Source organism: Trematomus bernacchii, unplaced genomic scaffold (genome assembly GCF_902827165.1).
Source record: "Trematomus bernacchii unplaced genomic scaffold, fTreBer1.1, whole genome shotgun sequence".
In the NCBI taxonomy this organism is placed as follows: Eukaryota; Metazoa; Chordata; class Actinopteri; order Perciformes; family Nototheniidae; genus Trematomus; species Trematomus bernacchii.
The window spans coordinates 1-13212 of NW_022988051.1; the positions used below are offsets into that span (position 1 = coordinate 1).

At 42.7% G+C, this 13212-nt stretch overlaps 1 protein-coding gene across 1 annotated transcript; it reads left to right on the top strand.

Moving 5' to 3' along the window:
* Positions 1-75: 75 nt before the first annotated feature.
* On the top strand, positions 76-5156 carry LOC117474432 (peptide YY-A-like; the record flags this gene model as incomplete). Its single annotated transcript, XM_034120213.1, is given in 3 exon segments — positions 76-119; positions 3912-3980; positions 4898-5156. Coding segments are annotated over 3 exon segments (138 nt in total), but the record flags the coding sequence as incomplete, so codon positions are not given.
* Positions 5157-13212: the final 8056 nt, after the last annotated feature.

Consider the following 13212-nt stretch of genomic DNA (forward strand, 5'->3'; position numbering starts at 1 on the left):
GGCCCGAGGCACTACATCAACCTGATCACCAGGCAGAGGTACAAGTACACATCTCTGTACTCTTGACTAAGTACATACACGGCCCTGAGGCACTACATCAACCTGATCACCAGGCAGAGGTACAAGTACACAACTCACTGTACTCTTAACTAAGTACTACACGGCCCTGGGCACTACATCAACCTGATCACCAGGCAGAGGTACAAGTAAGCAATCTCTGTACTCCTATCCAAGTACTCTTACTTTTACTGTACTCCTAACCAAGTACTCATACTGTACTCCAGTACCAGTTTGAGGTACTTCAAGGTTCTTTATGTGTCAAACGAACATAGCTCCAGTGTAGTTCAAGTCACTTTATACGTATACTTCACCTCTATTTGGAAGCAAATATCAAACTTTGTATTTGACTAAACCGCGCTCAGGTAGCCGCTGATACCTGTGAGAGTGTCGTCCCCCCCCCCCCCACAGCCTCTCAGCGATACCTGTGAGAGTGTCGTCCCCCCCCCCCCCCCACAGCCTCTCAGCTGATACCTGTGAGAGTGTCCTTCAGACCCCCCCCCCCCCCCCCCCCCACAGCCTCTCAGCTGATCTGATTACCCTCCCCTCTCCTCCAGGCCTCACATCAATCACCTCCGTCTGAACAAAGACCCCAAACCCAGTTACTGAGGGTCTGCTGGTGTGAAATATGGTTTCATCTGAAGGAGAGCCAGCTGCATGAAACCTAATAGCGGTTTGATATTCAGATCCTGGGTTTAGTGGAGCCTCGTGAAGCCAGGAGGAGTCAATCAGTTCAGAGGGGGGGGGGGGGTTCAGAGGTTTATCAGATCAGGAGCTGAGGCTGGATGAAAGGGTTCAGAGCAGGAATATCTACTGCAGAGCATTAAGCATGACGGACAGGGGAAAGGGTTTCTTATGGAAATGTCCAGGTTTGAATGTAAATCTTTGACCTTTTTCTCTTATTGAAAACCACGATGTCAACACCTCTGACTCCAACACCTCTGACTCCAACACCTCTGACTCCAACACCTTACTCCAACCTCTGACTCCAACACCTCTGACTCCAACACCTCTGACTCCAACACCTCTGACTCCAACACCTCTGACTCCAACACCTCTGACTCCAACACCTCTGACTCCAACACACTTCAGAGCTTCACCCTTCACTAAGAGCCGCTTCAGGACTCATTCAACTTCTCACTTCTCACATCCGCACACTCAATGGAGACATATCCTACATTTGTCTTGTTCTACACTCGACTTGCTTCTCTTTCTAGCAGTGTCTCTGCCATGTTCGGTAAGAACACACTTTTATGACATTTGATCCGGTTTGTTGGCCTCTGACTTTTAATGGAGACAAAATGGGACATCTTTCTGATAGAGTAAAGCAGAAGAAACTCCGTTTAGTGGTCAGCACTGAGACTCTCTTTGGTAAGGGTCCTCATCACTTTGATCAGACCAGCTGTAGGTTACAAGCTTCAGGTGTTTTCTGAAGACCCACATGACGTTACTTTCAAGTATTACAAATATATACTCAATCCAGTTCAATCCAGCGTCTTCTGAAACTTCAAAATGAACTCTCTACCCTGGAAATAAACCTGATTCTGATTCTCGATTAACACCGGATCACCAAAGACCTGACATTTTGGTCACTTTGAGCTTTGAAACCTGTCCTTTTGGATCCTGAGAGAAGGATTTTTATTTAAGGGGTTCAGCATCCTCAATGATGGCCCCAAAACACCACTCCATTGTAGTCCAATTGATCCCAAAACCCTAACCCTAAGTGTGTGAGGAAAACCCTCTTCATCTGGTTATAACTCTAATACCTCTACCAAACTGTAGACTATTGCTATGTTGAGCAATTTCCTAAATTAGACAAGATGTAGAATACAAACTTCAGGTGTTTTCTGATGACCCACATTGCAGATAATCAATCTGCCCCAATCCACTCATTCCAGCGTCTTCTGAACTTCACAATGAACTCTAAATGATTAACACCGGCTCACAAAGACCTGACATTTGGTCACTTTGAGCTTTAAACTGTTCCTTTTGGATCCTGAGGAGAGGGATTTCAGAAAATGGGTTCAGCATCCTCAATGAAGCTCCAAAAAACAGTCCATTGTGGTCCAATTTATCCAAAACCCTAACCCTGTGTGTGTGAGGATCATCTTTTGGTCTGGTTATAACTCTAATACCTCTTACCTAACCCCATTGTTAAGACATCGTCCAAAGAGGTGCTTTTAATGCTATAACACAGCACGGTCATCCCGGAGGGCTCTGAAGGACGGATGCTAGGTGGTCTCTCCCACGTCCATCCGGAGGGCTCTGAAGGACGGATGCTAGGTAGGTCTCTCCACGTCCATCCGGAGGGCTCTGAAGGACGGATGCTAGGTGGTCTCTCCACGTCCATCCGGAGGCTCTGAAGTACGGATGCTAGGTGGTCTCTCCACGTCCATCCGGAGGGCTCTGAAGGACGGATGCCTAGGTGGTCTCTCCACGTCCATCAGGAGGGCTCTGAAGGACGGATGCTAGGTGGTCTCTCCACGTCCATGCCGGAGGGCTCTGAAGGACGGATGCTAGGTGGTCTCCTCCACGTCCAGTCCGGAGGGCCTCTGAGAGGACAGGATGCTAGGTGGTCTCTCACGTCAACTAAGAAAGGGCTTTGATGGATGATGCATAGACTGCAGGTTACATTATGAAAGATACCTGCGTCAGACTGCAAGAGACAAAACAGAGACGAGAGGCAGATGTGCAGAAACACTGAGACGATAAGAGACGATAAGAGACGATAAAGCCTCTCAGACGATCCGTTATCAGAGCGGAGAACATCTGACTTCCTGATGTTTCAGCGCCTCACACTGAGACACAGCTGTGATGCTTCCTGCAGGGTGTGTGTGTGTGTGTGTGTGTGTGTGTGTGTGTGTGTGTGTGGTGTGTGTGTGTGTGTGTGTGTGTGTGGTGTGTGTGTGTGTGTGTGTGTTGTGGTGTGTTGTGTGTGTGTGGTGTTGTGTGGTGTGTGTGTGTGAGGATGTGTGTGTAACCAAGCATAGGATTGGGTGCTGGGGCTCAGCGGGAGGAGGAACAGGTGGTTGATGGGAACACTGAGGATCTGCAAGTCGGGCTGCAGGGTTGAATAGCGCTATTACACACTCATAAACGCACACACACACACACTCATAAACACACACACACACACACACACACACACACAAACACAAACACAAACACACACCGGAGGAAGTAAGCTGTTAAACGGCTGTGTTGTTTCACATTGGGACGCCCCCCGGGTCTGAAATCATCAGATGATAAAACTCATCCAGACTCTGAAATGGCATCCTCTCACACACACACACACACACACACACACACATACCATGTATACATCACTTCAGGGGACATTACATTGACTTACATGCATTTCCTGGAGACTTATCCTAACCTTAACCATAACCAACACATGCCTAACCCTAACCCTTACCCTAACCCTAACCCTTACCCTAACCCTTACCCTAACCCTTACCAAGTCTTCACCCTAAAATGAATGATCCCCACACGTGACAGTGTAAACAGATGGAGGTCCCCACAAGGATAGTAATGCTAGGCCACACACACACACACACACACACACACACACACACTGAATCAGACTGTGACATGGAGCCCACATATTAAACAGGTGTGAGAGGAGACAGCCAGATGTACAGTGTCTCTTGAACGCATCACTCCTTTCTCTTTGTTAACCTGAAGGTGTTGTCTGTCAGGTAAATGATCCACGAAGGCTCAAACGTTAAAATCCAATCATCAAATACCTGTTGAGATATTTAATAACAGCTCAGCTGGGATTCCTCTCCTGCTCATCATGAATATCTGTGACCAATTAGACTCTAATTACCTAAATACCTGTGTGTGTGCAGGTATGGGAAGCGTTCTGCTCAGGAGGACGTGGTCGCTGAGATGCTGTTTGGAGACAACCAGAGGTCAAGGTGAGGACCATCAATAACATCTCACCTGTAATCAAACAGTGTTCATTACAGTGAACTGATGCTGCCTTCAGGGACCAACACACACACACACACACACACACACACACACACACACACACACACACACACACACACATCTGCAGCTCTTTGTTCAGTAGAAAAAAAGTCAAAAAAATGATTTGTAGAAAAGGTGTTATTTTTAAGATCTTTTGAAGAAAGTCAGAATTTCGAGATTTTTTGAAAAAAGTCAGAATTTCGAGATTTTTTGAAAAAAGTCCAAATGAGATGATTTTGAGAAAATGTTGGGGATAAAACAGACACACCTGCAGCTCAGTGTTCAGCATACAGGAGTGTGATTTTTTCAAAAAATTCTATTAAAATTCAAAGATTCAAAGGTGTTATCATCAGACGCTCAGCAGCTACAGCTTCTTCTGACCCAAGCTCCTCCAACAAGGCAACATATATAATAAAATACAAAAATAAGAAATAGTGCAAGAAGTCTCTATGCATGTAAATAGATGATGAAATGTACAAGAAGTCTCTATGCATGTAAATAGATGATGAAATGTACAAGAAGTCTCTATGCATGTAAATAGATGATGAAATGTACAAGAAGTCTCTATACATGTAAATAGATGGTGAAATGTACAAGAACAGAATGTGAAATGTACAAGAACAGAATGTGAAATGTACAAGAACAGAATGTGAAATGTACAAGAACAGAATGTGAAATGTACAAGAACAGAATGTGAAATGTACAAGAACAGAATGTGAAATGAAATAATGTTCATTAAGACAACATTAAATACGGTTTATTGCGGTGATAACTATATATATAAATCAGTAGAGTCTGTGTTTGTTCTGGTGTGAATGTCCATCATTTGTATTTAAAGATTCCTCTCTGTGTTCCTCCACAGGTACGAGGACTCCCTCATGTGGTGATCCTTCTCCTCCCATGATGCACCTGGCCACTCGTGCCTCTCACCTCTGACCCCGACTCACATCTCACTCATTACAACACAACTGTACATAATTTACTATTGATATAAAACAATATATATGAGATCAGAGCTATTAATCAGAGGTGTACCTGTGTCCGTCTATGTCTCTGTGTGTGTGTGTGGGGGTGTGAGGGTGTGAGGGTGTGTGTGTTGTGTGTGTGTGTGTGTGTGTGTGTGTGTGTGTGTGTGTGTGTGTGTGTGTGGTGTGTGTGTGTGTGGTGTGTGTGTGTGTGGGTGTGTGTGTGTGTGTGTGTGTGTGTGTGTGTGTGTGTGTGTGTGTGTACTGTTTATAGAGGAGACCTCTTGTTTAGCTGTTGCTGATTGTAAAAGTATCGTCAGAATAAATTAATAAAATCAGTTCTATGTGATGACAGCGTGTTGATGAGTGGGTTTATGTGATGGAACTCTGATAGCCTCAATAAGTTCAGAAACAATTTCAGGTTTGAAGTTTTTTTCCTAATTTTAAGATTTTGATAATAAAGTCAACATTTTGAGATTTTGAGAAAAAGTCAACATTTTGAGAATTAAGTTAACATTTTGAGATTTTGAGAAAAAAGTTAACATTTGGGGAAAAGACAGATTTTTTTTGAAAAATCTGAATTCTGAGATTTTCAGTAAATGGTAAAAATGACAGTCTATGAGGAGCAACGAGAAGAACCAGAACATATGAGCCGGACTGCAGACTGAAGCTCATGAGGAAACTATAGAATAACTCTCACTGACAGAACACAAATCTGAAAATTGAGAATTTTGAGAAAAAGTCTGAATTTTGAGAAAAAGTCTTATTTTTTAGATTTTCAAAAAAAAGTTAGCAATGTGAGTTTTTCCGAGAAAGTCCGAATTTGAGAAATAAGTCATAATTTTTTTATTTCTCGAAAAAATTCAGAATTTTTAGATTTAAAGAAAAAAGTGAATATTTTGAGACTTTCAGAAAAATTCAGAATGTTCATATTTTGAGAAAGATTTTGAAATGAGAAAAAAAAGTCAGAATATTGTGATTTTCAGAAAAAAAAGTTTGACATTTTGAGAAACATTCAGAATTTAGAGATTGAATTCTTGTAGATCTCTTCTACATCAACATGTGTCCCCTCTTCTTCATGTCTCTTCTACATCAACATGTGTCCCCTCTTCCTCATGTCTCTTCTACATCAACATGTGTCCCCTCTTCCTCATGTCTCTTCTACATCAACATGTGTCCCCTCTTCCTCATGTCTCTTCTACATCAACATGTGTCCCCTCTTCTTCATGTCTCTTCTTCATCAACATGTGTCCCCTCTTCTTCATGTCTCTTCTACATCAACATGTGTCCCCTCTTCTTCATGTCTCTTCTACATCAACATGTGTCCCCTCTTCTTCATGTCTCTTCTACATCAACATGTGTCCCCTCTTCTTCATGTCTCTTCTACATCAACATGTGTCCCCTCTTCTTCATGTCTCTTCTTCATCAACATGTGTCCCCTCTTCTTCATGTCTCTTCTTCATCAACATGTGTCCCCTCTGTGTAGAGAGACTCTGAAAGTTTCAGGAACAAAGATTCTCTCTATTTTTGATCCATTTCTATAAAAACCTGTCTGAAAATGAGCTGATCAGATTTTGGCCACTTTGTGATGTCATAACATTTCATTTCATTTCAAACCTTTATTTAACCAGATGGTCCCATTGAGATCATAGATCTCTTTTTCAAGGGAGACCTGCAGCATATAGGTTCCACATGAAACATAAAACAATAAAGGACATCATACATTATATTTACAGGATACATTTACATACTTATAGACATTTACAAATACCCATAGTATCAACGAGCATTTCATTTAGCCTGGCTTTAAAAACATGCAGAGGAATGAGATTGCTCAGTTTCAATTCTTGCTGTAGATTGTTCCAAGCAAGTGGAGCTGCACATAAGAGCTGTCTCACCTAAGACAGTCCTTGCTCTTGGCACATCTAACAAGACTACATCATGTGATCTCAGACAATAGCTGCTTGCAACTCTCTGTGTTATCAGAGAGCAGATAGAATACGGGAGTTTACCCAACAAAGCTTTATAAATAAACGTGTACCAGTGACTGAGCCTCCGTACAGTAAGTGATGGCAGACCTGCCTTGGCATACAGGGTACAGTGATGAGTGAGTGCTTTACAATTAGTGACGAATCTCAGTGCGCTGTGATAGGCGGCATCTAACTTGTTCAGGCAATGGGCAGGTGCATTCATATACAACAAATCACCATAGTCCAGCACAGGTCAAAAGGTCACAGAGCCTTTTCCTGGCCTCAAGCGAGAAACAGGACTTGTTTCTGAAAAAGAAACCTAGTTTAACCCTCAGCTTTTTAAGCAGATTATTGACATGAAGTTTAAAAGAGAGACAATCATCAAGCCAGATACCAAGGTATTTATAATAGATAACCACTTGGAGTACTTGTCCTTGCATAGTAACAATATCTAAAACAGGCTCTGGTGTCTTTTTAGCTTTTGAAAAGAGCATTACTTTGGTTTTTATCAACATTTAAAAGAAGCTTAAGTTCAGAGAGCTGAGTCTGAATAATGTTAAAAACAGCCTGTAATTTAACACCAGCCTCCTTAATGGAGGGACCTGCACAGTACATCACGGTATCATCCGCATAAAAATGTAAAGTAGCTTCATCCACATTTTCACCTAAACTATTGATGTAGATGGAGAATAAAAGTGGACCTGAAACAGAACCTTGAGGAACACCATTAGTAATGTTTAACCACTCAGAAGACAGCCCATCAAAATGAACACATTGGGACCTTTCAGAGAGGTAGTTCACAAACCACCCCACTGCATGGCTGGATAAGCCAATACTGAGTAGCCTCTGCTTTAAGATGCGATGATCGACGGTATCAAACGCTTTGGAAAGGTCAATAAATAGAGCTGCACAGCTCTGCTTATTATCTAAAATACTTGTAATGTCATTCACCACTTTCATTGTGGCAGTGATGGTGCTATGTTGCTTTCTGAAGCCTGACTGATGTTTAGACAGGATGTCATTGTTACATAGAAACTCCTTTACCTGTTCACTCACTAGGCGTTCAAGAACCTTAGCCAGAACTGATCATTTCGAGATTGGCCTATAGTTATTTAAAACAGTTGCCTCCCCTCCTTTCAGCAAAGGCAGGACATACGCTGACTTCCATACTTTAGGAATTGTGTTTGTGCTGAGGGAGAGGTTAAAAAGAGTAGTGAGAGGTGGAGCAATAAAATCTGCAGCTATCTTTAAAAAGAAAGGTTCCACGTTGTCCGGGCCGGCCGGTTTCTTAGGATCTAACTTGGATAAAGCTTCATGAACAACATTTACAGTAAAAGGAGTAAAACTGAAAGTGTTTTCCAGAGCACATTGTTCAGAGTCACAGACTGTGGTGTTCACAGAAGCAGAGTTAGTCACAGAATCAAACAGAGAGCCACAGGACACAAAATGCTCATTAAAGCAATGTAACATAGTGGCCCTGTCCGATATAGAGCCAGATGCTGTGGTAATGCACGGAGGTAGCTCATTACGGATCTCACCGGTGGATAGCGATTTTATGGCTTTCCAACATTTCCTAGGATTATTTAGGTTCTCTGTGGTAACTGACAAATAGTACTTCGACTTAGCACTTTTGACATGTGAAGTGAAGCTATTTCTTAGCTGCCTAAAACGCAGCCATTCTACCTCTGAGCCTGATTTCCTAGCCTTTGCCCAGGCCTTGTTTCTCTCATGTAGGAGACTGGACAGTTCAGCAGGAAACCAAGGATTGTCTCGTCCCTTTACTCTAAAAGTACGTAGGGGTGCATGTCTATCAATGATCTCCATAAAACCAAGATACAAATAAGACCATGCAGTTTCTACATCAGCACACAGATCGATTTTTCCCAAATCAAAGCCAAACAGATCATGAACAAAACCCTGCTCCACAAAATGTTTGTTGTCTCTCTTACTGATAATACGAGGTTTAACCTTTTGGACCTTAGTGTCCCTAATTGTGGCTACAGCACAGTGGTCTCTCACATCATTCACAAATACTCCCACAGATGGGTATTTATAGGGAACATTAGTTAGAATGAGATCAATTAGGGAGGATTTATTAGGGGACTTAATGTTAGGGGCGAGTAGGACTGTCAACAATCTGAGTAACATTCAGAGAGATACAAAGGTTTTTAAAATCCTCTGATACTGCAGTTAACCAGTCCCAGTTCAAATCTCCAAGTAGCACTATTTCCTTGTAGTCTAGTTGTGATAAAAGTTTTGCTAGTGAAGACAAGGAGTCCTTGACAGCTGAGGGGGGTCTGTAACAGCCCACCACCATGACTTGTTGCCCCTTTGCCACTTCTATATTTAAGGCTAAAAATTCTAATTGCTTACTGACAGATTTGGAGATCAATGTGGTTACACTGAACTTATTCTTAACATAAATGGCAACGCCACCACCTTTATTAGGCCGGTCGGTACGATACACATTATAGCCATTTCAGGATATGTCAGAGGCCAAAATAGTTTTATTTAGCCATGTTTCTGATAACACAATGACGTCAGCGTCAGTCGAGCTTGCCCAAATGCGGACAGAATCAAGTTTACCTAACAGACTGCGCACATTCAAGTGGATGAGACCCAACCCAGACCTAGCTTTAAAATCAGCAGGAGTAGCGATCTGACTACTACTACTGGGCGGACCAGGGTTAGGTTGAACATTTCCTGACAGTAATAACAACAACAAAACCAGGCATCTTTTCCTCTTAAACGACACACATACATTGTCATCTACTTTAGAATCACCGGAAACGTCTGCGAGAGTTTGATTTGAGCTTAAGAAGCAGTCCTGAAGTACCATCATCGCAGGAAAACAAGAAAGACAAACATATTTTGTCGAGCAGATTGTCTGCGACAAGGTGACCGGTAACTGTTTGTGTAACACATCCGACCCTTTGCAGGGGATGCCCACTGCGGGTGGCAGAACAGACCTGAATCCAGTAGGCTTCTCAGAATGACTAGAGATCTTCTCATAGTCCAGAACAGACCTGAATCCAGTAGACTTCTCAGAATGACTAGAGATCTTCTCATAGTCCAGAACAGACCTGAATCCAGTAGACTTCTCAGGATGACTAGAGATCTTCTCATAGTCCAGAACAGTTAACAGGCACAGCAGAATCCCGATATGGGCCATTTTCCAGACCAGCACACAGTATCCTCCATGTTCCTGGGGCAAATCAGCACAGCAGCAAAGGACAGGCGAAAGCAGCAGCGTGGAAGCGCTCCGGTCCCTCCGTGGTATCCCCGGGGTGAAAGGTCTCCTCAGCAAAGCAGCACACGACAGGTGGGAGCAGGCCTCCGCAACAGCAGAACCAGGACAGGTGGAAGCAGGCCAAGCCCGAAGCGTGGAGCCACTCCGTCTCTCCGCGACGACTCCGGGGTAAAACCTCCTCAGCACAGCTGTACTCTACAGGTGGGAGCAGGCCTCCGCAGATCGCAGACAACTAAAACTACTGCTTGTATAAGCAGGGATGGCTAAATGTTTGTAAGCAGGAGAGCTAGATGCTAACAGATGCCAGATGCTAACAGGTAGTGGGAGCCTGTAAAAATTGCGACTGCCTCGCGTTAATGACGATGTTTTGTCTTGTGTAACCATTAGCCAATCAGCAACCAAGGTACCCCCCCCCCCCCCCCCCTTATCACCTGAATCTCCTCCTAGAGCACCATTGAGTTCTTTGTAACCAAATGTCTCTCAGAGGGGCGTGGGGAGGGGCTCCTTATTTTCATCTGAAGCAGGGGTCGGCAACAGGCGGGCCGCGGTTCGGATCCGGACCCAGACGCCGACCTATACGGACCCGGACCTATAATCAATACATTAATAGGGGATTTCAATTTTAACCGCTGCCGACAGGGGGCGAAAGAGACGAGTGAGCGATACAGGGAGAGAAACACAGAAGAAGAGACGAGAGCGCGGCAGAGAGAAGCGGAGAGGAAAGTGAGTGAAGAGAATAATTAGCGATACAGGGAGAGAAGACGGAGAGGAGAGTGAACGGGCGAGTTAAGGCCCTGACACACCAGGCAGTCACCAGAGAACTCGCCGACGCCGACTGTTGCGTCGCCGTGTTCTCCTGCGTCTTGGCCGTGTGTCGCACTGGAACACACCGCAAAGACTTCAGCCTTACCAGCAGGCGGCGGTAGTGTGTATTCGTCATTCAAAAGAGGCAACAACCGGAAGACAGAGAAGAAGAACAGACTGATCTAAACAAACAACAAATAGCGTGTGTGTTCCATTTTCACTCTCGTCCATCGAAAACATGTTTCGTGCTGGAGCTATCAGCCATTGGAGTGTTGCTCGTGGAAGACATTCTCAAGCAACCGTCTCTCCAGAGCTTATATATACAGTCTATGCTCAAGAGGCGGAAGCGAAGAATTAGGAGAAACCGCACTGAATGGGTGAAATCATGGATACAGCGAGAAGCTCGTGGGGCTTTCCAGAACCTGTGTGGAGAGCTGGAGTTCAATGAAACGCCAGAGTCCAGATACTTTCCTCAAGCTTTGGTAAAGTGTATTCTTTGAATGCAGATTTGGGTTCTGCCCGCTCTGTATTCATGTCATGTGGATTTCCCTGTCATGTTGACGGGTTATCATCATGTAGGCGTTGATCAAAGCTCATTCTAATGTTGTGGTATGTGTGTATGAAGGTACGAAATAAAGTTTTGCATTGCCTATCCTGCTATTTGTGTTTCTTCTTTGAATCACACAGCGATAAGAAACAATAACTATGTGCCTACAGAACTGTTGCAGCCCGAGTATTAGTATTGGTTATAGTAACAGCTACAACATCACAATACTTCTAGGCAGATTGAGGAGGACAATGGGAGGATGAACAGAGGGGCAGAAACATCCATCTGAATAATAATAATAACTTTATTTGTATAACAAGGTTCAAGGTTCAAGGTTCTTTATTGTCAATCTGACATAGCTACAGAGTAATTATGCAGTTGAAAATCTTATGTCACAGGCTTCTCCAACAATGCAACATAATAACATAACATAATAACAATAAGAGCAAGAGCAATACAAAAATAATAATAGTTATAAAAATGAAATAAAGTTATGATGTGGAATAGTGCAGTATGAGTCTATATACAAGTTATTGGAATGATATATATATATATTAGGTATTAGATACATACTACTGAGTAGCAGTTGAATGTTTGATGTTGTTTCAACAGTTCAATTGTTTAACAGTCTCACTGCCCGCGGGAAGAAACTGTCTCCGAATCTTCTTGTCCTTGCCAGGATGCTGCGGTAACGTCTGCCAGACGGCAACAGAAAGAACAGTTTCACTGTTTCACTGTTTCACTGAATGAACACCTTTCATTCAGGGGATTGCAGCTCAACGTGCTTTACATCAGTAAGACATGACATCAGTGTACAACAAGCAGCAAGAGCAAAGCATAACGTGGGATCAAATAATGCAGATATATTATATATATATATATATATATATCCCAACAGGCCACCTTGTTTATGGTTAGATTCAGTTTTGAATCCACTACAATTCAGAGGTTAACCTGGTATTTTTACTCCACTACATTTATTTTAGTTACTTTGCAGATTCTGATTAATGATGTGAAATATAAACAACCCTTAAATCAGACTTTAGTTACACCTGAGTAAAATTCAGGGAAAGGTGATTGTCAAGTGCCAACAATCAGGAGAGATATTTGATAGTTGCTGCTTGAGAAGACTAAACATTTATCTGCAGATCTCTATAAAGTATATTCATTACTCGTTATTCTCTACTAATAGTTAATGAAAGACTGTATATAATGGCTATTTTGCATATCCCTTTCAAGATTTCAAGATTTTCTAAGGATCATTGACATATCATATACACAACTAATTCAATAACATGCTTTAACCACTAGGCGGTGCACACAAGGTGCACACAGCCATAATAACTTTGTATTATTAGTGTAGGACACTTGTGTATGTATAACATCTGAAGATGTGTAGTTTTATTCATGTTTTCACATAATTGTACAGCATATTGCTATATTATTTCACATGTTTTACTTCTAATATCTGATTTGTAAAACATCACAGACAGAAAGGTATATCCGTCATTTAACAGTAAGCTATTGGAATTCTGAATCCATAGATGTGTCTCCCATCACCCAAATCCCCTGACTATTCTCTCAACTCAGTATTTACATTCTTATATTCAAAGAAAATCAGTAATATCTTTAAAAACGACA